The sequence below is a fragment of the Pleurodeles waltl genome, chromosome 7, assembly GCF_031143425.1.
Source record: "Pleurodeles waltl isolate 20211129_DDA chromosome 7, aPleWal1.hap1.20221129, whole genome shotgun sequence".
In the NCBI taxonomy this organism is placed as follows: domain Eukaryota; kingdom Metazoa; phylum Chordata; class Amphibia; order Caudata; family Salamandridae; genus Pleurodeles; species Pleurodeles waltl.
The window spans coordinates 602954140-602981846 of record NC_090446.1 but is presented as its reverse complement, the minus strand read 5'-3'; the positions used below and the strand labels follow the sequence as shown (position 1 = coordinate 602981846).

Here is a 27707-nt window from a genome sequence, read left to right as displayed (position 1 = left end):
TACACCGAGCGGGACTTAATGCTAATCCCACTAAAAGTCACCTAGCCTTCACTGATATCTCCTATTTAGGATATCACATCGGAGGCGGTATCATTAAACCACAGATGAACAAAGTAGAAGCCATTACTCGTATAAAAATCCCTACTACCAAAAAAGAAGTGCGCTCCTTCCTGGGACTGGTCGGTTACTATTGGAGATTCATACCCCACTATTCGACTCTGGCTGCGCCTTTAACTGATCTCTTTAAAAAAGGGACAGCCCACAAAAATAGCAAGCCTAAACCCGTCCCAACACCATAGTTATAGAACTCTACAAAAGTGTCTCACAACTCAACCAATATTGTGCTGTCCTGATTTCAGCCGCCCCTTCCACTTACAAACTGATGCCTCGGATGTAGGGTTGGGTGCGGTTCTATTTCAGAAAGATGAAGAGAACACAAGCTACCCCATTGTGTTCATAAGCCGTAAACTCCTCGCAAGAGAACGATACCCAATTATAGAAAGAGAGTGTTTGGCCATCAAGTGGGCAATAGAAAGCCTACAGTATTATCTCCTGGGGCGACCTTTCTTACTATATACTGATCACGCTCCTCTTACATGGCTATCGAGACACAAAGATACCAACGACCATATTCTAAGATGGTTTATGGAACTTCAACCTTTTTCCTTTCAGATATGCCACCTTCTAGGAGAGCTTATGGGACAGGCCGACTACTTATCTCATTATCTGGTCGCTCTGGGACTCGAACAGCCCCAATCGTGAGCAGGGACATATAACCGGGCGTCCATTGCTGCAGTTATGAGACATAACCCGGGGCCGATGAAACCACACCCGGAGGGTACGGCCGTGAGAACAAATGAACAGGAAGTGACGTCGGTGCAGGATATCCGGGTCACAAAGACGGAAATAGGGAGAGAAGCGGAGCGGAAGAGGTGTGTGTGTCCGACAAGCGGGAGGAAGGCTTTTGGACGGAGACGGAGGAGAGAGGAATGTGAATCTGGGAAACCAAAGAATGCGCGACCACAAACGAAGACCTGCGGAAACCCGAGACCGAGGAACAGCTGCGGACGGATCCGAAGATCCCCATAGAGACGCCGAGGAGAAACTGAGAAAGCTGCCACGTCCCAGGAGGGGCGTGGCATACTCAGGTACGATCGTACCTCACATTAAAATTCCTACCCAAATGGATGAGGGGTGGGAGAAGCCTTGAGGGAGTTGAGGGAGGATTGGGGTAAAGGTGTTTAAGGGAAGGCGAAACGGTCTAACATACACAGGAGAGGTGGTGAAGATAACCATCCTCCTATATAAAAACTAGTGCAGAGAGAGACCGTCTATGCACGGGGAAAGGTGAACGCTCTATAAATTTAGTCCCCACGCACACCCCTGCACCCCTACCCTTCCACAACCACACTAACCCTAGAAAGGCCCTGAAACCAACATCTGCACTTACCTGTTTTCCCGTTCTTTCTTTTTTGGGAAACCGGTCAACCTCTTCTGGGACGAGCTCCTGGACATACACGACCATCAGGCAGACGGGGTACAGATACCCATCGGACTAGCCGAAAGGAGAAAAATTAATCTCATTACCGTTATGATATAAAAGAAGAGAAGGAGAAAAGAAACTATCCCAAAGAAAGAGACAAGAAAGACCCTGAAATAGACCACAAATAAAAGACAAGTACAACCAAGCCCTGTGCCTATAGAGTCATTTACATACCTATCACGTGTAGAACAAGAACCCACTACACCCCTTTTCCCACAGGCTTGTGGAGAGAAAACCTGACGGCAACCACTGCACCCCTGACCCCTACTGAGGTGCGTCACCGGTGGCTACGAAGTCCCTCGGCTCCTAAGAGCTCGAGTCCACCTTGGGTCCACGCCTGGTGGACTTCCTGACGCTGTCTGCATCGCCTACACACAAGACCCCCTGACTGTGAGTGCTCCTGGACGCGAAAGCCTAAACACACCCTTGCAGCCATCTCCTCTGGGCACAGGAGACGAGGACCAAAGGTGCACCCAAGTCCCTAAGCACTCCAAGTTTACTACCTACCTGTTTGTTGTCCCTGACTGGCTTCCTAGCCAGACCCTGCAGCCTGTCTTCATGAGGACGAATCTCCCATAGGAAGCTATTGAGCACCCAACGTCTTACTGCAGTAGTGCTTCCTGGTGTGACCTGTTGGTGTGGTTCTGATCAGTGCCCAGTACTTACCCTGACTCCCTGAGATTGGCTTTGTGAGTCGTCGTTAACCCAGTGTTTACTGAACGTTGTTTTCCTCCATAGGATAACATTGAGAGAACTCTGAAAATTGCAGTCTATTTTTGAAACTGCAAAGTATTTATGCTTAAAAGTCTACTTGCCTGATTATTAAATTCTTCGGATTGAAACATATAAAAAGAATTGTTATTTTTTTATTTATTCTTTGAATGTGTGTCTCATTTATTGCATCTGAGAGTACAACAAATGCTTGGCACTACCCTCTGACAAGACTATCATTAGTCCTATCTACGTTTGCCTCTGCAGTACCGATTAGGGGTCCACTGGACCTGCTGCACAGTGAACTTCATTTTAGTGCACAATATAGAGAGCCAGCTTCCTACTGTAAGCCGTTATCCTGGAACATGGCAGGCCTAGGACAGTCCAATCTATAATTTAATTTAGTTGCATGCCTTAAACCACTAATTATCTGTTTACCGGAAACTTGGATATGTTCTGATTGCATGAGAATTACTGTGTTTTCTCCTGTGTAGCCAAACCCTCTGCAAAAGCCCATGCCAGTGGAGGAATTGCTATTTTACTTAGCAAGGAGATTAATTGGAATCCAAAGGTATTTGTTCTTCCCTCTAATCTTTGTCTGTCCTTAAAGTTAGCATTATCTAATGTGAATGGAAGCTCGTCATCTTTTTTAGGTGTAAAGGAATATATCCCTCAGGGTAAGTCTCAGAATAACTTAATCGATTCCTTGTTAGCATTTGTACTTGATATTTGCTTTTTGGAGGAATGTCCTCTGGTTCCCATTGTAGGGGAGTTTAATGCAAAAGCTTCTAAGTCTGCTTGTATGACCTTTGGTAATATCGAATCGGATGCAGTGTGTAGTGTTCCTGAGGCTGTTTTACCTGAAAAAGTCAGAGCAGCTAGGCAGGGCTTACGTTTTTTGGAAAACTTGTGATTGCACAAATGTATTGTCTTTAATGGCAGATTTCCTAAGATTCTTCATCTTCCTATACCTTTTATTCCCATTAAAGACAATCTTTAATCGATTATATGGAGATATCCTATCAAATGTTTGGAGTGTGTACTCAGTTGAAGGTTTTGAGGACTAAGCTAAGTGACCATAGTATACTTTCAATCCCCCTTGATCTAGAGCTTAAGGCTCTTGACTCCTGGAACTCTAGGAAAGATAGTGTAGTCTACAATAAATCTAATGGGTGCACTTTTTGGTCACATAGCAATATCAAGAATCTGGGAAATAGTATAAAAATGGTAAGTCAGGGCCATTTTCTTGGTTCGAAGGTAGTTGTCCCTCTTCCGAACATTTAGGAGTAAATCTTGGGGTAAGAGTCAAGTCACCTATTAAAATCACTTGGGCTGTAAAAAAGGTGAATTGTGAAATAAACTTTTTATTTAGGAAGCAATTTAACTTTACCTCAATTATGAGACCGAGGGAAATTAATTGTCTTAAGTCCATAAAAACGAGATTGAAGGTGGTTGAGCCTGGGAAGGAGGATAGAAATTGATTAATTTGAGGAAAGCTGGTTCTTCACTTAATTCTTGCAAATTTTTGCCTCTAATAGCACCAAGGGATGTTACTACCACGAATTGTAAGAAACTTAGATGGAATGAAAAATCAATGGCGTCCATTGGTAATCTTTCAACTGTGATATTTGAACAGTGCCACAGTGTTTTATCCTGTGACCCAATAACCATTTGCTCAACATTTCTGGACAGATTCGCAGTGGGTCTCCTAACAGACAGACCACAGAAAACCCACTAAAACCAAGGGCGAGTAAGAATAAAAAAAGAATATAAACAATTCAGCTCATATGACCAAATTAAGAAGGCAATGGAACAGACACTTAAGGCTATATAAGAAAAACCCAAACTGACTGATCTAAAAAACATTAATAATTCCTATCGGAAACAAATATGAACCCATACAATACAGAATATTCATGACTTTTGTGCTGAGGCACTATTCCTGAGTAAAAAATCAAATGCACAGAGTTTCTGGAAAATGGTCAATGAATTGAATAAAGCCCCAATGACCTTAACTAGTTTAAATATTTCAGAATCCTCATGGTCTGACTACTTTGCTAATCACTTTGGTGGATATGGTGGAAATAATGAAGACGTGATAACAAAAGAACAATTCCCAGAAGGAGCAATACCTAATCTCCCAACTGCCCAAAAGGAATCCGCATATTTACCTTTCCCGACGTCGGAGGTTGTTAACTTAATAAAGAACAGTAGAAGTACCGGGGCCCTAGGTCCAAATGGGATACCAAATGCACTATTTAAAATGAACCCGGCCTTTTGGGGAGAAAAAATGGTTTTGATTTATAACCAATGTGTAGAACTAGGAAGTATTCCAAATTCTTGGAGGGGCACTATAATTCATCTAATATTTAAAGGAGGCAGCAAATTTCATCCTGAAAATTACAGACTGATTACCCTAACGGACGTAGAGGCTAAATACTATGCTGGCCTATTACTGGGGCATTTTCGCACCTGAGCAACTGAAAACAATATTATTCCCCCTAATCAGACTGGTTTTGCAAAGGGCCCCGGAACGGCTATAAACATTTTAACTCTTTCCATTGTGATTGACAAATGCAAACAGAAAAATCAACCTTTGTATCTGTGTTTTGTAGACTTCAAATCAGCTTTTGATTTGGTACAGCAAAGTCTTCTAGGGGAAAAGCTAGCCACCTGGGGTATACCAGAGAATTTATTAAAGGCTATTCAGCAGTTTTATACAGATTCATTGATTAGAGTAAAGATAGGGGACGTGTCTTTACTTTCCAGGAAAACTGAGACAAAACAAGGACTGAAACGGGAGCGTACTGGCTCCGTATCTTTTTAATCTTTTTTTTTTATCAGATTTAACTCTTAAGCTCAGTACGGTGAACGCGCATTCCCCTAAAGTCGGGGACATGTCCATTTTCAATCTGTTAAACTCTGATGTAGTACTTTTAAGCCAAACTAAAGTAGGTTTATCGTAAATGTAATTCAATATGCTGAGCAGAACTAAATGAAAATCAGTCAGAAAAAAAACAAAGTGATGGAAGTCAGTAAAAAAACCTTTAGAGTTAATAAATGGTACACATTAGGGGAAGTATTTGAACAAGTTAACCACTATAGATACCTGGGTGTACTATTTGATAAACTGGGTTCCTTTCTCCCTCAGAAGCAAGATTTACATTGGAAAGGAAATGTTCTACTGCTTGCTTTCGGCACTCTGCAAAAGTCACTAAATGGCACTAGCTACCATCCCCTCCTATAAGTTATTGTGGCAAAGCTAAATTCAACTCTAGGGTACAGTAGTGAAGCCCTGCAAGGACAAGATGCTGGCCATTCTAAATGGAATAATTGGAAAAGTATTTAGGTCTCTATTCCAACTACCAGGACACACCTCACAAGCTCAAATTAGGCTGGAGTTTGGGTTCTTGAACCAAAATATAGCTACGAAATGCAGCTACGTTAAAACATGGAAACACATACAGTTAACAAAGGAAAATCATCTCTGCCAGGCCCTCTGGAAGGAGATCAGTTTGAATCCTACAACCAAAGCCAGACAGTATTTAGATCAGGCCCTAGAAGATTTGGAGGTACGGGAACTATGGGATTCAAACCTCTCCTATTGCACCTTTAAAAAAAAATCTTAAACCAAATAGAGAAGAAGAGATCACTACTAATGGATGCGAGCCTGTTAGCAATCAGGTCGCACTCGTGGATGGTAATTAATGAGTACAAAATTTTGAAATGCTGGCCATATCTGGAGGCCGGGTGGTCAAAAGCTGATAAGGATCTTTTTATCAAACACCGATTTGGCCTTATTCCTGGAGGTGCCCACCTAGCCCCATGGGAACGTTCTACAACAATTTCCCAGTTTAGGCTCTGTGGGTGTGGAGTGGAAGATATTACTCATCTGATCTGTATCATGTAATGGTCTGCTGAATGAGCGAAAGACTCTACTAAAAACAGCCTTCAATCAGAGGGGAATACAGTCCTGTAGAGAAGCGATGATAGCTTGCTTTAAACCTTCTGACTATACTTTGAATGCCATATTTATAAAGTTTATGCGTTTGACAGTTAAACATTTATCACATATTCCTCAATTATTATAAACATAACACATGCCTGCTGGCCCATAAGTCATGAAATTATGAGGATAATTTGCTGTTTTTAAGTTTCTCCTGTGTAGAGTCCATGGAAGTATTTTAGCTTTCTTGAGTATTAATTTAACTGTAAATAATTTTATAATTTAATATTTAAAAATTTAAGATAAAATGATGCTAAAGACTTTTAGTATTTTTTTTAAGATACCTTATAACACACGGAGAGTTGCACTTACAAGTTGAGGGGAGTGGGAAATTGATGCACTCTATTGAAATACTTATGTGGGTATGATTATAACTTATTCACTCCTATCTATGAAGTTTTTGTTAGAAATGACAATAATATAATTATGAAATGCAAATTGAAGGAATCTTGGCTAGTTATATTGACTCTATATGTTACAATTTAATCTGTGAAGGATTCTTAACCATGGATGTTTTTTATATTGTATGGAGTGAGTAGTTAAAAAAAAAATAAAAAAAAAAAATAAAAAAAAATTATGATGTATTGGTGTTAATTAACTATCCATTCAAATAAACTTGACTTGGTCTCTAATAGCCAAATTTTGGAACTCTAGAGCTAAAGCTGAGGATATTCTAATAAGTGCACACGGAATATATCACAATTATATGCCCATAATTCAAGCAGCAGTAGTGAGTTTGTCCTTGGTTTCGAAGTGTATTTGCTGGCAACATATGGCCCGCCATCTTGTAAAGAGATTAAGGGATTCTTTAAGGGCGCAAAAACTTCAGTCACTGTTGGGCCCTGATGAACTCCTAATTGCTGTCATTAAACAGGACGCTTTTTCATGGGCTACTTTATGTCCACAGTTCCAGTATTGCTATGTCTGGAGATATTACGTCTTCCTGGAAGGGAAGTAGTTTAATACTAAAGGATTGAAGACCTTTCCTGCTAGCTATAGACAGAATGCCCTCCTTAATGCGACTGGGAAACTATTTGCAAACCGTATTATACTTTATCTCCAAGAATGGGCATGTAGTAATAACCTTACACCTGCTGAGCAGATGGGCTTTAGTAAGAACTGTGATACCTGTAATAATATCACTGCCCTTCAAACTTTGACAGTACTGTATCCCCTTGGTAGGGGGATGCCCATGTATTCTGCTTTTAACGATTTCTCCACAGCGTTTGACAGGGTTGACCGAGAGATGCTGTAGAGAAAACTGTCTGTTTTAGGGATTCAGGCCCATCTCCTGAGGCTAATAATTCCTTTGCATTCGTCTACTTGGGCTCAGGTCTTGATGGAAGGGAATCTGTGTATGTCCAGAAGAGTGGCAACGCACAACGGTTTAAAGCAGGTTTGCTTGCGCCATTTCTTTTTTCGCTTTATACTCCCGATTTTCCCTGTGGGGTCAGTCAGATAGAGGGGGATCCACCTAAATTAGGCTCGGTGCATGTCAGTTGTCTCCTGTATGCTGACTTTGTTATTTTGCTTGACTTGACCCCGATAACACTTTAAAGGCGTCTGTATGTTGGAGAAATATGCAGAAGAATACTTTCTAAAACTTCACACATCTTCATTAAAGTTTTTCCTAGTTCTACACCCCTTTTTAAAAAAATAAATAAAAAAAATCTGAACTTTACTCATGTAAAGTTACGATATTTCTTTAAAAAAGAGGTGTAGAACTAGGAAAAATTTTAATTGGTTTATAGGAAAAGTAATGTTGGAAGCAGTTGAGTTTTACTCTACCTTGGCAGAATTTTGCAAGAAACTGCTTAAATAAAGATCACCTACATTACTGTAAAAGTAAGGCATTGTTGCAGGCTACTGCCATTCACAGATTTTACAAGTGCTGCTGGCAAAGGTACTTTGCACATGTCCTTTCGGTCTATAACACTAAAATACCACCTTCACTGAGCTCTGCCTGCAAAGTGATGGGTGATGGCCTAGAGGCACTGGTATGTTTTTTAAGAATGTAAAGGAGTGCATTTGGTGCCAAATTTATGCTCATTATGGTAACCGTCCTGCAGTGGGGGAATAGTATATCGGGCATTGAAATTTTCTATTCAGGCTGCTTTAAAACTTGGAATGTTTCATTTTCACAGCTTGAAAGGAAGACATGCACTTTACTCTAATTATATAAAAGCTTTGAAATTATTCGAGATTAGTCAGAACCGGGTTACTCTTCTCCCTAAACTTTATCTAAAACAACTTCATAAAAAATGTTTACAGTATGGAAGGAATGCAATTATAATAGAGAGTAGCATCTGTAAAAAAAAAAAATAAAAAAAAAATATGCCAACATTATCTTTTATGGAATCTTCCACTTGGGGTACGGAGAGTTGTCCTGTTATTAAGGCTAAATCTTCTTTCGTAACAAGTTAATACAGGATCCTGGGAAGGCTAACTAAGGGTTGAGAGGGTTTGTGATCTTGATTTGAACTATTTTAAGGCTTAAACCATGTTATTTGTGAATGTCCATCCCATTATTTTGCATGTTGCCACTTTCTGTGACCGTTCTTTCTGAAGTGTAATATAACTTCTACAGCTGAAGCCTGTCAGTGCTTTATTTGCTCCTCCAACTCAAATGGTCTGCACAAATTTGTTTTTATTTTTTTCAGGGTTTTCTAAATGTGTTTTAATTTTGTAAGTTAACGTGTCATTATACTCCGTTTTTCCCGAATTGCAGAGGATAGCATATTTTACTATGTAATTGAAAGTGCAGTAAGCATTTTACATGCCATATGCTTAGTTGGATGCTTGATAGGTGTGATGGTTTGTACTGATTACACTTTGCCTATTAGCACTTATCTGCTCATTTGCACTTGTTACTTTTTGTATTCTAATATAGTGTCTTGTATTTTGTATTGTCTAGAGTACGGAACTGTATTGTTTTAATTGACTTCCTTGCCTATTTGCACTATATCTGATCTCAGCACTTTATAGTAGAATAGCTTATTTTGTACTAATATTGTGTGTTTACACTCAGTAAGGTTGTATATATAATCTGTGATGGAATTTTGTACAAGTTACATTACTTAGTCAGAGTTAGGCCATTAGAATCCACCAGTTATGGATTCCTGTATGGTAATTTTAGATGGATGGATGGAATAATGTATCCATCAATGGTAGTGTTATGATTTTTCTTTTGATTACTTTCTTGTGAATGTTTTTATCACCTACGCATTGAAGAGAAGAGTATATTACTGTATTTTTTATGTGGATCTCTGCTAAGTTCCATAACATAAACAAAATTGAAATGAAACATTTTTGGTGAAACATCCTGATGAGAAGCAATTGCTATAGTAGGAGGCATGGAGAGGACCAGTTTTTGGGTGTGAGAGAGGTTTCGTTCCATCATCTTTACACACTAATTAGGCAGCACGATCAACCAGTAATTGGTCTAATCAAGTTAATTTGGTTTGTAAAATTAAATCAGAGCGGAAACAATAGTTGAGTAACAGTGACAACAAGAACACTAAATTGAAATACATGTGCTGTGGAAATTCTGGCCATACTGCAAATACCCCCTGATGTTACGCAAGGACTCCATATGCAGAAAGTGTGGTAAGAAGGGCTACCATCCAAGGTTTGCGTAGGTGAGAAGGGTCAAAACCAGGGAGTGGACGCGGTGTCTGAGTTAAGACTAGAACTGAATATAAAGGCAAATCTAAGTGATATAGAGGGCTCTCCCATTGTCATGCCAGAATGTTCTTTCACCTTAGATGGCAAAGAACTAATGGTGTTAGCAGACTCGGGGTCACCCTATACCAGTGGTATTCAAACTTTGTTATGTCAAGCCCCCCTGAAGAAAATATTTAGGAGGAAGCCCCCCTCATACTTTCTAAGGGAGCTGATCGTTAGGAGGTGTACTAAATCATCAGCATTGGGAAATGACTGGCCTCTAAACACAAACATTTCCTCTCCTCCCTGAACTCACTCACAGCTCAGCTCTGTCATGCTGCTGCTAAATCATTGATGGGGCAAATGGATTATTGGTGCATGAAGGCAGATGGTGAGAAAAAGACCAGAGGGGAAGGACTGTGGTTTAAGTGATGCTAAAAAGGGTGCTTCCAGCATCTAACCGATGATTACAAGTAGTTTGAACAGGAGTAAATTGAGAGTGATGCTGCTGTTTGCATGTTCTCAGCACAAACCGCTTTTGGTGCCCCTCTGAAGGTTAGCACCCTGGACACAGCTTACCCATGCCACAGGCAGACCCTGGTAGTCACACTCTTCGTGAAATATTGTGTCTCCTATTTTTGAAACACAAGTTCAGTGTTTCTCTTCACATGCCTATGTCCCTTTAAAAATAAATAGCCATCCAGTACTGAAAAGCTTAATATGTGCCCTCTCAAAATTCCTACTCAGTTCCTGTTACAAAGTGTTATCCAGTTCCCTCATGTAAAGCCATAGCTGCTGTCACCCTCTCAAAACCCTAAATGCTAAGTTTTCCAGGTCCAACCAAAACTTGCCCGCTCCAGTCTAGATTTTCCATCTGCATTCACAGACATGTAGGACTGGCTTTAAAGTAAATCAAACTACAGCACAACTCCAAAATGCAAAGACAAAATACGGGGCAGTTACAGGGGTGTAGCTATCAATTGTGTGGGTGGGATCGGGAGGTAGGGGCCACCAGTTTGAAGACCTGTGCCCTATACCATGGTGGGGGGGGGCAAGATTTGGGAGGGGATGTCAGGAGAACAATGTACTTCCTTTCTTCCACTAGACATCAAGCCAGTGAGCTATTGTGGCAACAAAATTGATATGTTGTGATACATAGTGATGAAAATAAACTTCTGATGGATACAACTACCTGTGGATTCCTTACCTAATGAATACTCCCATGGTGCCAGCATTCAACGGAAATCTTCTTCCTAGCTTCTGCACGTCGACAAGGACATCACATTTGCCCACGCGACGCCGTCGGACGTCATACAGGCAATAAGAAGTCCTCGCCGACATCAGTTCCCTTTTTTCCGTGCCATTCGAAACGGTTATCTTCGAGGGAGCTACTGTTGCTTTTCGAGCTACAGTGTGTTTTTCTGCTGCGTGTTTTTACTCTGAGGTTACTATGTCTCAGAGGAAGTCTGGTTTCAAGCCCTGTCGAGAGTGTGGGGGCAAAATGTCGGTTACTGACCCACATTCGGACTGCTTATGGTGTTTGAGTTCCGACCACGATGTGGCCACGTGTGATTCATGCCAACACATAAATCCGAAAGCCCTGAAGGAGCGAGAGGCCAAACTCTTTGTCGAAGTCGAAGAGAAAGGAGAAGAGACACCATAGAAAATCCTCCTCGCCGAAGTCTCATCGACGTCATCGAGACTCCCGACGCCGTCGGGACTCACGGCGCCATTCGAGCAAGGAGAGGTCTCGATCGAGGTCGCCATCGGCTCGGCGTCGGAAGACTTGGGAGGTCAGTCCCACAGTCACTCCTCATCCATCGACGCCGTTGCCTTCTCCGGCTTCACCGACTTCGCCGGGGCAGACGACTTCAGTGTTTGAGGTGCCACAGCCTCAGGTGTTCTCACCGACGTCGAGGCCGGCGTCGGGGTCGCCTTCGATCCAGGCACCCCAGTATCCGGCTTTCCCGGCCCCTGGAGCCGATAATACCGCATTTTTAAATGCGATGTTTGCCATCTTCCAGCAGATGGCTCCAGGCGGTGCTCCGACTGGTCCTTCGGGTCCGTTGGCTTTCAGCTTGGGTGCTCTGGCGCCGCTACGGCCAGCACCCTTCATGCCCTTTCTCCCCTTGGGGAATGTGGGCTCGGCGCCGGTGTCGGCTCCGGTTTCGGCTCCGGTGGCTCCATAGGTTTCGGCCCCGGAGGTTTCGGCTCCATCAGCTTCGGGGTTTCGGCCAGTGACCCCGGCAGGGCCTTCTGAGACTCCGAGACACACTTCTCTTCATCTAACTCCTGGCTCGGCGTCGAAGCTTCCTGTGGCGCCTGACCCGGCGTCGGACGGATCCGGTGATCAGCGTCGTTCCTCGACTTCTGCAGATGCCATGTCGACGCCGAGAATTGAGGAGAGGTTACATTCGAGGAGACGTGCTCTCCGTCTCTTGGAGGAACAAGAATATCAATGGGTCCTGGAGGAAGGAGAAATTGAGGATTCTAGCGAAGGTCTTCATTGACTCGATACAGCTAGTGGCCTTGATACTTCCCCTGAGTGGGACTTGTCATCTCCAGGGGAGTATACTGAAGAGGCAGCCACTTTTCATGCTGTGATAAGGAAGGCGGCTAACTTCCTCGAACTGCCTTTGCCGGTGGCTGAGGCGAAACAAAATTTACTGACTGAGGTCTTACATCCGGCCTCTACATCGGCAGAGCCTCTTTTGCCATTTAACGAGGTGCTGCTTGAACCGGTATTGGAGGTCTGGAAGAAGCCGGTATCTTCCTCGGCTGTCAATAGGTCTGTGGCCAGGAGGTATTGGGCTGCACCATCTGACCCTGGCTTTCTTTCCAGACACCCTACGCCGGAAAGCTTGGTGGTCCAGGCTTCCTGTTCTGCAAGATCTGCGCCTGGATCTTTTCCAACAGTGCCGGTGGACAGAGACTCCAAAAAGATGGACTCACAGTCAAAGAAAGTGTTTTCGTCTTGTAGCATGGCGTTAAAGTCCACCAACGCTACGTGTATCTTGGGGAGGTACATCTATGCTCTGATGGACGAGATAACATCTTCGCATACAGAGCTTCCTCAAGGACTCTTGAATCTCGTGTCGGATGCTCAGGCTGCTGCAACCCAGGTTATCCAATCTGGGTTGGATACAACTGACTCGGTGGCTAGAGCGATGGGCACGGCGGTGGTTGCGAGAAGACAGGCTTGGCTTCGCAACTCAGGGTTCTCTTCGGATGTGCAGTCGACCCTGTTGGACCTCCCGTTTGATGGGGACAAACTTTTTGGTGCCAAGGCAGATTAGGCCTTGGAGAGGTTTAAGGAAAGCAGGGCCACGGCCAAGTCGTTAGGACTGCTAGCCGCTTCTTCTGCCTCCTCCCAGATTTTTTAGGAGGTTTCGAGGATTTGGTCGTGGCTCATCCTCCTCTTCCTTTCGGGGAAAATTCCAACAACCTACCTCCTCTCTCACCTTTAGATCATTTAGAGGGAGGGGTAGGGTCCGTACCAGAGGAGCCTCTCAGCAGCACTCTGCCTCTTCCTCGTCCTCTGGAGGGGTGCAGCAGGGTAAGCAGTCTTAGGCTTCCACCAATTCCCACTCACTCCTCTCCTGTAGGGGGAAGGTTACTGCATTTTCTTCACAAGTGGGAGGTCATCACATCAGACACCTGGGTTACCAGCATTGTGGGAAAAGGCTACACCCTTCCTTTTCTGGAGTTTCCGCTCCCATCCCGCCCGCCCATCTTATTGTTCAGAAGAACACCTCCTGTTGTTAGAACAGGAGGTTCAACTCCTCCTTTCAAAGGGCGCGGTGGAGTTGGTTCCAGAGCAGAAAAAGGGTCAAGGTTGTTACTCAAGGTACTTCCTGATTCCCAAGAAGGATGGTCGGTTGAGACCAATCCTGGACCTGAGGATTTTGAATTGGTTCCTCAAACAGGAAAAGTTCAAGATGCTGACCCTAGCTCAGGTGCTTTTGGCGTTGAACAAGGGAGATTGGATGGTGTCTGTCGACTTGCAGGATGCTTACTTTCATATCCCGATACTCAAGTCGCACAGGAAGTATCTCCGGTTTGTGGTGGGGTCGCAGCACTATCAGTTTGCGGTCCTCCCGTTTGGTCTTACTTCAGCACCTCGAGTCTTCACGAAGGTGATGTCGATGGTTGCGGCAGAGCTCAGAAGGAAGGGGATAGCAGTCTTCCCTTACCTGGACGACTGGTTGATCAAAGCCAAGTCCCCGGAGCTTGTGTTGCATCATCTGCAGTCGACAACCCAGTTGTTGTTCGACCTGGGCTTTTCGGTGAACGTGCCCAAATCTCACCTAGAGCCCTCTCAACGCCTCCTGTTCATAGGGGCAGTACTGGATACAACATTGGATCAAGCCTTTCCTCCGCCTCAGCGGATTCAAGATATTCAGGAGTTGGTTCCAATGTTTCGAAGTGGAGCGGTCATTCCAGTCCTCAAGGTCCTTCGTCTGCTCGGTCTGTTTGCCTCCTGCATACTGTTGGTTACGCATGCTCGCTGGCACATGAGGGCTCTTCAGTGGTGCCTCCGAAGGCAGTGGTCTCAACACAGAGGAGATCTCGAAGGTTCTGTCAGGATCTCCAGAGATGCTGCCGCGGATTTGAAGTGGTGGGTTGCGGACGACAATCTTTCCCAAGGAAGGCCGTTCACGCAGCCTCCACCAGTGACCACGGTCATAACGGATGCTTCCACTCTAGGGTGGGGAGCTCATCTGGGGGACCTGGAGATCAAAGGGCTTTGGTCTCCAGAGGAACAGATTTTTCATATCAATCTGTTAGAGTTACGGGCTGTACGTCTGGCTCTCAAGGCCTTCCTCCCATCCCTTCGCGGTCAGTCGGTTCAGGTCCTGATGGACAATACTACTGCGATGTGGTATATAAACAAACAGGGAGGAGTGGGGTCGTACCTTCTCTGCAGAGAAGCTCTTCGGCTATGGTCCTGGGCGAAGGACCATCGGATTTGCTTGGTAGCAAATCATCTGGCCGGAGTCTTGAATGTAGGTGCGGACAGTCTCAGTCGCCATTTCTCGGCCGACCACGAGTGGCGTCTCCATCCAGATCAAGTCCGTCTAATCTTCCAGTTGTGGGGGTTTACTCGGATAGATCTGTTTGCCACCCGGGAGAATTCGCACTGTCCGTTATTCTGCAGCCTCCAGTATCCGGTGCAGGGAGCTTTGGGGGACGCGTTTCAGAGAACCTGGTGCGACCAGTTGCTTTACGCGTTTCCCCCCATACCCTTGATTCCTCGAGTATTGAGGAAAATTCGCCAAGACCGGGCCCAGGTAATCTTAATAGCTCCGGATTGGCCAAGGAGGGTGTGGTATTCCGACCTTCTCCAACTCTCACTGTGCCCTCCGCTCCGTCTCCCTCTCAGGGCAGACCTCCTCTCGCAGTCACAGGGGCAGGTTTTACACCCCAACCTCCAGAGTCTGCACCTTCATGCCTGGAGATTGAACGGGGCAACCTGAGTTCCTTCTCTCTCCCGCCTGATGTAGTGGATGTTATCTTAGCGGCCAGGCGACACTCCACTAAATCTATCTACGCTAATAGGTGGTCTAAATTTGTTGTATGGTGTGGAGAGAGACAGATTGATCCCTTACGTGCTCATTTGTCAGATGTTTTATCTTTTGCTTTGTCTTTAGCACAGAGGGGTTGTGCAGTGGCTACTATTAAAGGTTACTTGTCTGCCTTGTCAGCCTTCATTTGTCTTCCAGACCAACCTTCGTTATTTAAATCTCCTATAGTGCTTAGATTCTTGAAGGGCCTTATGAATAAATATCCTCCAAATCCTTTCGTTATGCCTCAATGGGATTTGTCCTTGGTCTTAACTTTCCTTATGGGGTCCCCTTTTGAACCTATGCATTCTTGCCCCTTAAGATTGTTAGTTCTTAAGACAGTCTTCCTGGTTGCTATAACATCTGCAAGTAGAGTGAGTGAGTTGCAGGCTTTGTCAGTGAAACCCCCTTATACAGCTTTTTACGGGGATAAGGTGGTGTTGAGGACCAAGGCTGCTTTCCTTCCGAAGGTTGTTTCACCCTTCCATTTGGCCCAGTCAATTACTCTGTCCACGTTCTATCCTCCGCCTCATCCTTCAAAGGAAGAAGAGAGACTACATCGCTTGGACCCAAAGAGGGCGTTAAGCTTTTACATAGACAGAACGAAGGATTTCAGACTGGAGGATCAGCTTTTCATCGGATACGTGGGCAAGAGGAGAGGAAAGGCAGTCCACAAGAGAACACTCTCCAGGTGGGTCGTTCTTTGCATTAAAATGTGTTACTCTTTAGCAAAGAAGGATCCTCCTGATGGTATTAGAGCTCATTCCACCAGGGCTAAGTCGGCCACTTCGGCCTTGGCTAGAGGTGTTCCTGTGGTCGACATCTGCAAGGCCGCAACTTGGTCGTCCCTTCACACTTTTGCGAAGCATTACTGCTTGGACTCTGAGGTCAGAAGGGACGGTCATTTTGCACGGTCAGTGCTGCAGGATTTCTTGGTTTGACCATACAGGCACCCACCACCGAGCGCGGTACTGCTTTGGGACTCTATTCATTAGGTGAGGAATCCACAGGTAATTGTATCCATCAGAAGAACGAGTTACTTACCTTCGGTAACGACTTTTCTGGTGGATACATTAGCTACCTGTGAATTCCTCACGGTCCCACCCGCCTCCCCGTTGCCTTTTTGGTCTCACCAAGTAATTCTTGAGTGTGCTCCTCTTGGTCTTCAGGACTGCAATAGATTATGTATATATGGACATATGTATATGTTTATATGTGTGTATATATATATATATATATATATATATATTTGTGTGTATATATATATATATATATATTTATTTATTTATTTAAAAAAAAAGAAAAATATATATATTAAATTTATAGCCATCTTCTTGCAATGATGTGTGGTTTGCAATGTTATGAGATGTTGCTTTTGTCTTTCATCACATTAGATTATTGTTCTCAGGCACGTAAAAAATGTTGGTACTGACGTCGGCGAGGACTTCTTATTGCCTGTATGACGTCAGACGTGGGCAAATGTGACGTCCTCGTCGACGTGCAGAAGCTAGGAAGAAGATTTCCGTCGAATGCTGGCACCATGGGAGTATTCATTAGGTGAGGAATCCACAGGTAGCTAATGTATCCACCAGAAAAGTCGTTACCGAAGGTAAGTAACTCGTTCTTTAGTGACAAATAAACTATTGGGAAGGTATATGTAGCCAAATGGGGGGATAACATATTGGGATGGCGTCACCAACGAGACATGGGTATCATGTTTATTACTAATGCCTTGCAGCAAGTTATGACCATGTCAATTGAGCATGAGGATATATTGCTACAGTTTCCTAAGGTATTCAGTGAGAAATTGTGTCTTCTCAAACTCGGCGCACAAGATTATATTATAGAACAATGCATCACCTTGTGTACATAAGGTCAGGAAATTCCCAAATCTCATGTTAGGGACTCCCAAAGAGGAGATTCAAAGATTAATCACCAAGGGTATCCTTGAGGAAATAGAATCCACTGAGTGGTAGGTTCTGGAGGTGTTAGCCCCGTATGATGGAGGTAAGTGGATCCAGATGTGTTTGGAACTTTAACACATCTGACTTGATCATCAGCCTATGGATGCCTTGATGCTTGGAGGTCCCCGTGCATTTAGTGTAATGGGTGTATTAGACCTATTGTTGGTGTACCACCAGGCTCAATTGCCTGATGACTCCAGATATCTTGCTTCCTTTGTTACCCTCTTGCCACCCTTTGATTCATCAGAATGCCTTTTGGGTTGGCGTCGGCTGCCACTTGTTTTCAGAAAGTAAAGAAAAAAGTATTGGAGAGGGTGCTTGACATAATGTTCTTCCAGGATGATACCCTAATTTATGGTAAGAATATGAGCATGATGTTATGTTGAAGGTAGTGTGAGAGAAAATGGCAGAGGCAGGACTATACTAAAAAAGGAAAAATGCAAATTTTGGTTAACTTCAGGATCGTATTTAGGTCACACCATATCAGCTAATGGAGTCAAACCTAAATTTTAACTGGCGGATTCTGTCTTGAAAGCACCTGCTCCACAGGATAAAGATCAGGTGAGATCTTTTCGTGGAAATAGCAAAGTTCTGCTCCAGGTTTTTTCAAATGTTTTCTAATGCAGCTCAACCCATTAGATCCCTTCTTAAGAAGGGTAATACGTTAATTTGAACAAAGGATTGTGATTTGGCTATCAAAACCATTAAAGAGAGTATTAACAAAATGGCCACCTTAGGACATTTTGATATTGGGGGGGAAAACAAATAACTTTCGTAATACTGATGCCAGCCCCAAAGGTTTGGAAGCAGTATTGTCACAGGTTGTTGGCAGTGAGGCGAGTGTGGTTGCATTTGCTTCACATTTGCTAAAAGGGCTGAAGAATGGTACTCCGTAATAGAAAGAGGAGGCCCTAGCATGTCTATGGGTGATAAAACATTTCAAGTTTTATCTGTAGGGCTTACCCTTTGTGGTCCACTCTGATTACAGACCTTTTACACAATTTATTTGCTAGGAGGAAAGATGACAGTCACCCTTAGAAATAAGAGATGGGTGGAAAGTGTGAGCAATTTTCATTTTCACATTGATCACATCTCTGGCAACAAAGAGTTGCAGACTATTTATCTAGACTTCCCATTGATAACAAGGTCAATATTCAAGACTGCCAGTATTTGTGTCAAGCTAATGGGGCCTGTGAAAGCACCATTCAGAAGGGGGAGTGGGAAGTAGCAAAAGGAAAGGACACTGAAGCAGTGTTTTTAAGAGTTCATTGGAAAAGGTTGGCCAGAGTATAAATCTCTTCCAGAAAACGTGTTGGGTTTCTGGAATGTCAGGGAAGAATTCAATTGGAAAGGAGGCACATTGATTGTTCATGGGTGAGAGATTAATTCCTCCCAAGGCTCTGAGAGAGTAGGTCATACATTTGGCATAGGAAGGCCAATTAGGGAGAAGTCTTACCAAGGCCAAGTTAAGGGAACTATACAGTGACTGAGATTAGAATGATAATTAGAAGGAGTAGTCAAAGATTGTGACTCGTGCCAAGAATGACAAGAGCAAGACAGTTTTTCATGAACCATTGTCAGTTTTTATTCAGAGTGAACCATGGAAGAAGCCTGATTTCAATTTTACTGGTCCTTTCCATCTTTTACCTGAGAATGAACAATGTGCCATATTATTGGTGGACTATATGTTCAAATGGGTAGTTACTAAATGTGTGAATTCTTTAAATACCAGGGAAGTGAAAGAATTTCTAAAGGAAGAATTCACTAACGAAGGTATACCCAGTTACATAGTGACTGAAAATAGAGTCCAGTTGACATCCCAAGAGATGAAAGAATCCTTAAAGGGACTATCCAACGTGCATCTCAAAATGGCACTATATTCACCTCAAGCCAGTGGCTTGGCAGAACATATGAACAGGCTGGTCCGTTCAAGAGTGCAAAAAGACGTTGATTTCAAGGTGCCCTAAGCTAAAGTTTTGGATGAGTTGTTGTGGACACACCACAATACTCCCAACTTAGTAACTCTCAAATCTCCTTTGTTTTGAGTGAAGGGAAGGGTGGGAAATACTAAGTTAAATCCTGCTTGAATGAATGGTGGGATTCATGATTCGGGATTGACTGTATGATGAAGCATGTATGAGTACTTGTATAGCACAATTTAAGGCCTTGAGAAAAAGTTACTAAGGCAGATACGGGGAATGGTATGAATAAAACAAATGTGTAGAAACTGTACCTTGGAGTGTCGGTGAATTAGCCTTTGTGAATGTCAGGGTTTGTGAAGACAGGATTGTCGAAATTCATGGGACCCTTTGTCATCAGAAGGGCAAGGAGTAATGTGGTGGAATTCGATAATGGGGATGAATTGGAGCATGTCTAGATTGGTAAAACGGGAAAAGAATTCCAGAAGCAATCCTCCACTGGGTATTGATAATCTCAACCATGGCCCAACAATGTCCATTGATGGGAGAGCTTCAACGGGGTGTGGGTGCAAAGTAAGAGCTGTACACTGTCCTGGCTGGTGGGAGGACTATACAATTAGGAAGTATTGAGTAGTAGTAACCAGATTTCCTGGGGGTTTATCAGATTTTTATTTCAGACATTTTATCTTGTGTAGAATCATGCCTGTTAAAGTGTAGAGTATGTCAGAATGACTTTATCAAGTGTAACTATGTTTTAACTTACTCTGTATTTTTCTTCTCATTTGTAATTTTTGGGGACCATTTTGTGGATCATTGTTGGTTCAAACCCCATTGTTTCTATTGTCATGGAGATGTGTTATGATCTTCTGTGCCAATCAGGTTGGAATGTGTTTCAACTTTCTAGAAGGGAATACATAATAAGATAATGTGGAGGGTGGTTGAACTCGAGTGATAGACAGCTGGAGGTGGACATTGAGAGAGGTACTGCTCTTGTCAGTTGATGTTACTAGTATATAATGCATCCACTGAATTTGACCTGGGTGTCTTGATCTCAAGACAACTTAACACTATGCTATCCTGTTGCTGTCCTCAAAGGAGCCAAACAGGGTCTCATGCTTTTTAGATTCTTTTAGCTTAATAAGGACGTTAACAAGGATGCTTATAATACAGGAATACCATTTGTATTGTTGCAGCTAAAGTAAGTTTGCAGCTCTGTAATTTGAACTAAAGAAGCGGCTAGTTCCCAGGCCCAATTTAAGATGGACGTATGCAAATGTGACTCTACAACAGAAGAAGTCGCAATTGATGGTTATTGTTGAGTAACGTGTTCCTTAAGAGTAGAAGATAATCAAAGTGCCTGACTGCTAAAAATATCCCTGGTTGAGAAGCCATGCTACAGGCAGTTTTCTCTCTTAAGATGTTTTGTGACTTGATTTCTAATGGTGGAAAATGTTGTCAATTCATAGGAGGTTGTGACAGTAAAAGGCAGAGGAAACCAACAAAAAAGCTCCTAGAATCTATCGACCTGGGCACCACATTTATACCCATGGACGAAGAGATATCACCTGTTAAAAAGGTAAGTTAAAAAAAATCTTGTTGTTTGTTGAAAACTAAGAGTTTGTTGCAAAGAACCCATTTACCTATTAAATGATCTGTCTGCATGGCCTTTAGTTCTTTGAGACATGCTTCTCCATACCAGGGTTATAGTAAACATTAAGAACTTAAGAGACTTATATCAGAAATGTCTTAACACCTGTCAATTGATATGAGTCTGTCATGATTGTTCTATTATTTCTAAAGCTTATATTTAGAGGTGTCAAACAAAAATTGTGTGTTGCATACTAAATTAGTTCTTACAAATGTCTGTTGCCCTATTAAACACAGCAGGAACAGCAAAATGTTTACTAGAAATTGTATGTCTGATAAAGGGAATGTAAGTTCATTTTTCAGACCCTGAAAGGGGTTTTGGAAACTCAAGTGTGCTCCTCTGCATAAAAAGCTAAAACTGCTCGAAGAGTGAAGCACTCCATTGCTGGGAGCAACAAAAAAACATTGCTACTAGAGATAGACCGTAAACTTATTTAATAAAAGTATTAGTTTCAGCATTGATATTTCTAGAATTTGAAAATCTGACCTGGCACATGCCTTTTGTGGTGCTTTTAATTCAGCCAGGAAAGCACATAGCACTCTTTGTTGTCTAAAAAAGCATATATCAAGTTGAAATCTCAGTGGAAGCTTCCACTTGTGTGTGCTCATTCTAGAGCCATAGGCATTGTACAGATGCTGTGAGTCAACCATGCTCAACTTTCCCAGGTCTTGATTTCTTGTTCTGATGCTATATCTCCTCATAGATTAAGAGCTCCACCATGATTGCCAGCTTCCCCATAACTGCTTCCTTGTAGTGGTTGGCGGTAATCCTTGGTATTCTGTGCAGTACACTCCTTAATTCCTTTCTGTGTCCCATGTTCCAGCCATGCAGGTTGGATGTCATTTGGATTCAAGATGATTCTGTTGCAGAAATTGGTTTTGCTGAGGATTAATTGATGTGTCCTGATTATGGCCCCATGTTCTTAAACATTTGAACCTTTAAACACTTGGAAAGGTATGTGTTAAACCACAGCTGGGTCCAGAAGGCTTATCAGTGTTTTACAGGGGTGTGGTGGATCAGTTTATTCTGGCTCATCCAATTTTACCTTCCACAAACACACTTTCATTTTGTGGATTTCCAGCTTTGCAACTCTTTGAGCTTGATCTAAATTCCTGAACATTTACAATTGAATTAGTGGGATGAGAATATGGAGTGAATAGAGTAGTGGCTAGTATGAAAGCCCTTTGGCACAAATATAGCAGTTTGCACAGTTAAGATAACTACGTAATAAATGTGTCAGCGACCAGCAAGAGTAGTTACATTCACGCTTGCCTTGGAGCCAAATACGTTATTTCCCAGAAGTCACTAAACCTGCTGAAGATCACTTTCCTCAAAGCCCGCAGACCTCTTTTGACCACTGAAAAGAGCTGTAAGAATCAGCTGTTGATACTGTTGTATCTAGTAGTTCCTGCAGAGCTCCACCCCATTGAACCCACTCCTCCTGTCAAAAATCACCATTCAATCCATAGTACATAGGAGTGTTGGAAGAAGGAGTAGGCTGCAAGAAGAGTGAGACAGAGTAAATGAACTTCAGCGCAAAGCGAGTTTTCCAAATGAAGATTTGTCCTGATCTTCACAAATTGAATCAAGCCTTGCTCTGTAGGAGGAGTCTGTGGGGCTCATCCTCTGGCTTCTAGAATGGGCCTTGGAATCACACAGCCAGGTGGACAGCACTGAAAAGGCAAGTTAATGAAATTCTTTAGAGAGACAAGGTTTCAGATGAGTACTAAGTAATAATCTTTAAAGAAATGAATTGTGGGAAAAATCCGGCGACAACAGCTTTCCCTTCTGAATGAATATGAGCAATACATTATACACAAAAATCAGAAGAAAGATATCAAAAGAGAGAATAGAAACAAATTATATAAAGTTATTTATCCAAATGGACTTCTCTTAACATGTGGCAGTCTTTGCAAGCCATAACTTTCACATTGTACACTGTTGTCTTGAACGACGGGCTAATCACTCTTGAGATGAAATTTGACCTTCGTCACCCTCTTTTTTTTTTTTTCTATCATTTAACTGTTTACACGCATTCTTCAGACTTCAAAACCCTCCTTCACATCTTCCGCAACACCAAATTTTAATGAACATCACTGTCCAGTTTAATCTTAACATGATCTCTGACCATAAACTTCCTGCTTCTCCTCCAATGGGATCTTTATTAGTAGTCATAGGCAATAATTAGTTATGGCCATGTGGTATTATGCAATATTGAAGGATGTACTGACCTTGGTGCTGAGTGTAGGCACCTAGCCCAAATTGGGTGTTTGACGAGTTTATAAAAAGTGAAACATATCAAAAGCTCACTTTTAATGAGAATCTTGGCAAACATGTACATTGAATAAGGCACAATTGCTATAGAGTGGAAATGATAAGCTCAAAAAGCAAACCACTATGAAGTCTTGCTTTAAAAGAGGACATGCAGATATGCCACAGATAAACTGTCATGACTGACGTTGTATTGTATTAAAAGGTCATTAGGAGGATGTGCACCCCAGGCACCACTTGGGGCCAGGGACATGCAAACACATCAAGAACAATGGTTCAGATTAGAACAATAGGCTTACTTAAGGTTAAATCAGTTACTCAAGCAGTAAAATTAATCATCATTAACATTGTAGAAAGAAAAAGCTGGACCCATATTAAATATATTTAGGGTAGAACAGGTATTGGTAAAATCATACTGGCAATGGTCATGGCCCTGGAAATAAACAATCATTGGGCAAAGGTTGGGGATTGTTACCATGAAGCACTAGCTGTGTGGAAGAACATGGTGAGATCCTAGAGTGTGTGTCCTCTAGCTTCTTACACAATGCTCCGTGCAAATCCGCAGAATCTTGGGGCTATTTTCTAATTACCAAACTTTTGTTTGGATTCTAGTCTACTACTTGTCTTAATATTCTACTCTGTACTGATCTCTTCTTGATCTGCCTGTTCCTAACTGAGAAACATGCCATAAGTTTTCTCCTTTATCAAGAGTCTGCTCTCAGCAGACAGTTTATTCAGCAGGCACATAGCCTTATGTTTTGCAGCGGGGATCCTTTCTGGATTGACACGGTGTGCATTAATCCGTCACCTAGCGGTTGATACCACAATGCTGCTTTAGCAACTCTTTTCTTTCTCTCTCTTTTTGTTGCTGGGCGTCATCTGTTTCCATTTGTTGATATGGCTGTGAGGCATGCGCCCCTGAAGCCGCTGAGCGTGGTCACCATAGACCGATAATAATTAGTATTATTATTATTATTATTATTTTTATTTTTTTTAACACTATGGTCTGGAAACAGAAGCTTAAGCTCCACAGATACCGAAAAGGAGTTGAGAATTCAACTGATTTTCAAGGGAAGCTGTTGGAAAAAGAATGAAGAAAAAATATCCAGAGAAGAAAAATTGAAGGAGCTGAGAAACACCAGAAAACCACAGCAAATCGGTGCAGCATGTGGGCAACCAACCACTCAGTCGTAGAACGCGCAGACATGGTGGCTTGAATTGTTGAGGGAGATAGATAATACACAATTTAGATTCTGCCCCAAGTACATGTAGGAAAGTACCCTCTTTTTGGCATGGTTACCCCCACTTTTTGCCTGCTGGCAGTGTGTTTTAACTTTTTTCACTAGGATCCTGCTAGCCAGGATCCCGCTAGCCAGGATCCCAGTGATTGTGCTCTCGTTCTATACATTTGGTTGCTTAAGACTTTGCATACCCCACAATTGGCATACTGGTGCCCCCATAGAAGTCCCTAGTATATGGTACTTAGGTACCCAGGGCATTGGGGCACCAGGGGTTCCCCATAGGCTGCAGCATGAATTGTGCCTCCCATGGGAGCCCATGCAAAATGTATCTGCATGCCTGCTATTGCAGCCTGCGTGAAAAGGTGCATGCACCCTTTCACTACAGGTCACTGCACCAGGACAATGTAAATCAACCCTATGGTAGGGCCTCCTAGATCAGAGGGCAGGGTGCAGGTACCTGTGTGAGCACACCCCTGCATGAGCAGAGGTGCCCCTACGAACTCCAGCTCCGTTACACTGGACTTCACGAGTGCAGGAAAACCATGTTACCTGTGACCTGGAAACAGGTCACTGCCTGTGTCCAGCTACAAAATAGTCATTCCGAACCTGAGCATGTTTGGTATCAAACATGTCGGAATCATACCTGAGTGCTGTTGCCAGTATTGTTTGTGTGAGTCCATGCACTCCGGGGCTCCTTAGAGGACCTACCAGTCTTCTGGGGTTTTCCAGGCAGCCCGCACTGCTGCCACCCCTCAGACAGTTTCTGCCCTCCTGCTGCTTGACCAAGCTCAGGCAGAGGAAGGCAGAACACAGGATTTCCTCTGAGAGAGATTGCTAACACTCTCTCCACTGGAAATATGTGTTAAATGGCTTGGGAGGGGTAGCCTCCCCAAGCCACTGGTCCTCCCCAAGCCACTGGTCCTCCACAAGCCACTGGTGTGCTTTGAAGAGCACATTTGGTGCATTTCTTGCATAAACCGGTTTTCACCAGTCCAGGGACCCATGGTTCCTGCTCTGGCGCGAAACTGGACAAAGAAAAGAGGCGTGACCACTCCCCTGTCCATCACCACCCTAGGGGTGGTGACCAGAGCTCCTCCAGGTGGCCACTTGATTCTACCATCTTGAATCCAAGGTGGGCAGATACGCTGGGAGCATCTGGTTGGCCAGGTCAGGCGGTGCTGCCTTCCTAAAGACAGGTTTCTGCCCTCCTGCTGCTTGATCAGCTCAAGCCCAGGAAGGCAGAATAAGGGTCTCCCTCTTGGGTGGGTCCTCATATTCCAGCAGGACACCTCTGCATTGTTTACTTCATCTTCTGGCCACCGGGATTGCAAATGGACCCTCCAGGAACTGACAATCTGCAAATCCAGCAATGACTCTTCTTTGCAGCATTGTTTCTCTGGCTCCTTCCAGCAACTGCAACATGTCCCTAGCTGTGCATTCTCTGAGGGCGACGAGTCTTCAGCCTGCACAAGAAGCAAGACGGAATCTCCCTTGGAGGGAAGAAGTCACTTCCCTGCATCTGTAGGCACCAACTACAATGACAACTGGCTGCGTGGCTTTTTTCTCCTCCGGTGCTGTGTGGATCCTGTATCACAGGTGGTAGTCATCTGTAGTGGTCCCCTTTGTCCTCTCTACCAGCTGTCCAACTTGGGAGACGGTAAGCCCTTGCCTCTCCTTGCAGGACAGTACCCCTGTGCACCGCTACTCTTGCGGCTTACAAGGCGTGTTTGTTCCTCCTCTAAGGGATCTTCAGACTTCGTATAGCCCCAGCCTCTAGTACTTCTCTCTGCAAAGCACAGTCTCCTACCTACTGCTCCAGGGACGTGGGGCTCCTCTTCAAGTGTGCTGAGTTGGCCTCGCTGCGACTTCTATGCCTGCTGCCATTGGGTTGCCTGTGGGGGCTGCCGCCTCTTCTTGTGACTCTCTCAGCTGCTGAGGGTCACCCCGGACTCCCCTCCCTGGACCTTACTCGTCCTATTCAGCCTTGCAACCCTTATTCTCCATCTCTTGCCTTTGCCAAGGCTTGTTGGTGGTTTTCCAACACCACTAACCAACTGCATCTCAACAGCTGACGTGGGACATCACTTGCATCACTTCTGGGACTTCTCTTCATCTCCGGTGCTGCACTGCTGACCTTCGTCCACCGTCGACCTGGTCCTGCATCCACAGAACGGTGGGTACTGGCAACTGTTGCAAACGGACACTCCAACTCGAACTGGACTTGGTCCCTTTCTTTAGCAAGTCCTCTTCTGTCAAGATCCACCTTTGGGTTCTTCCAGTCTTGGTTGGGTCTTGGGTGATCCTTTTCCGAATTCCTCCTCTTGGTTTTGGGGAAAACCATGTACTTACCTCTCCTCTCCTGGTTGCTGGGGGTCACTCTAGTACTCAACTGTTGGGGTTTCTAGTTCCTTCAGCTCCCTTCTACCTATTCCAGTTCCTTGGGTGGGGGACTGCCTTTGACATTCCATTTTATTTAGTATATGGTTTGGCCCTCCCCTAGGACCCTCCGTATTTGCTGCTGCTTTTACCAATGCCAATTGTTTCTATGCTATTTACTGATTGCTAATGTGTACATAATAGTGTGTTTACTTACCTCCAGTTGGGGTATTGCCTATTCAATATTCTAGAATTTGTGTTGCTACAATAATGTACCTTTATTTTTGTAACATTGTGTGGTTCTTTCATGGGGGTAGTTCTGTGTGTCTATAGTGGTATTGCATAAGATTTGCATGTCTCCTAGATAAGTATAGGCTGCTCATCCACAGCTACCTCCAGAGAGCCCTGGCTTCCTAGACCCTGTCTACACTTCACTAACAGGGAATACCTGTATCTTGTGTACTGTGATTACCCAATAAGTGCTTAGCACACACCAGGCCAGCTTCCTACAGTACTTCCATAAATTCACCCAGATGGATAACCACCAGGTCAGTTACAGCTGTCTACCAAGGGCCTACCGCGCTGAAGGCTGCAAGCAGTGTTAGTAGTTCCAGCGACAAAAGCTTAGACCAAGGGAGAAATTGAGACAGGCACACTACTCTACCATGGCACGAAATAATAGAAATCCTTCCCTGAGGGTGCTCTGATTGTCGAATGCCATCAAATAAAACATTGAAGACAGAGAGTTGGTAGAGGAGGAAGATTCTGATGCTGAAAGAGAATCCACAGAGGTCACATCAG

General features: G+C 43.6%; 1 protein-coding gene across 3 annotated transcripts in view; it reads left to right on the top strand.

Annotated features, from left to right (window-relative positions):
* LOC138304451 (histone-lysine N-methyltransferase, H3 lysine-36 specific-like) overlaps positions 1–27707 on the top strand; it is an 833106-nt gene that overhangs the window by 380673 nt on the left and 424726 nt on the right. For all 3 annotated transcript variants that reach the window (XM_069244519.1, XM_069244517.1, XM_069244518.1), the window contains exon 8: positions 20837–20946. In XM_069244519.1, coding sequence (XP_069100620.1) covers positions 20837–20946 — 110 coding nt within the window. The remainder of the gene's footprint in view (positions 1–20836; positions 20947–27707) is intronic.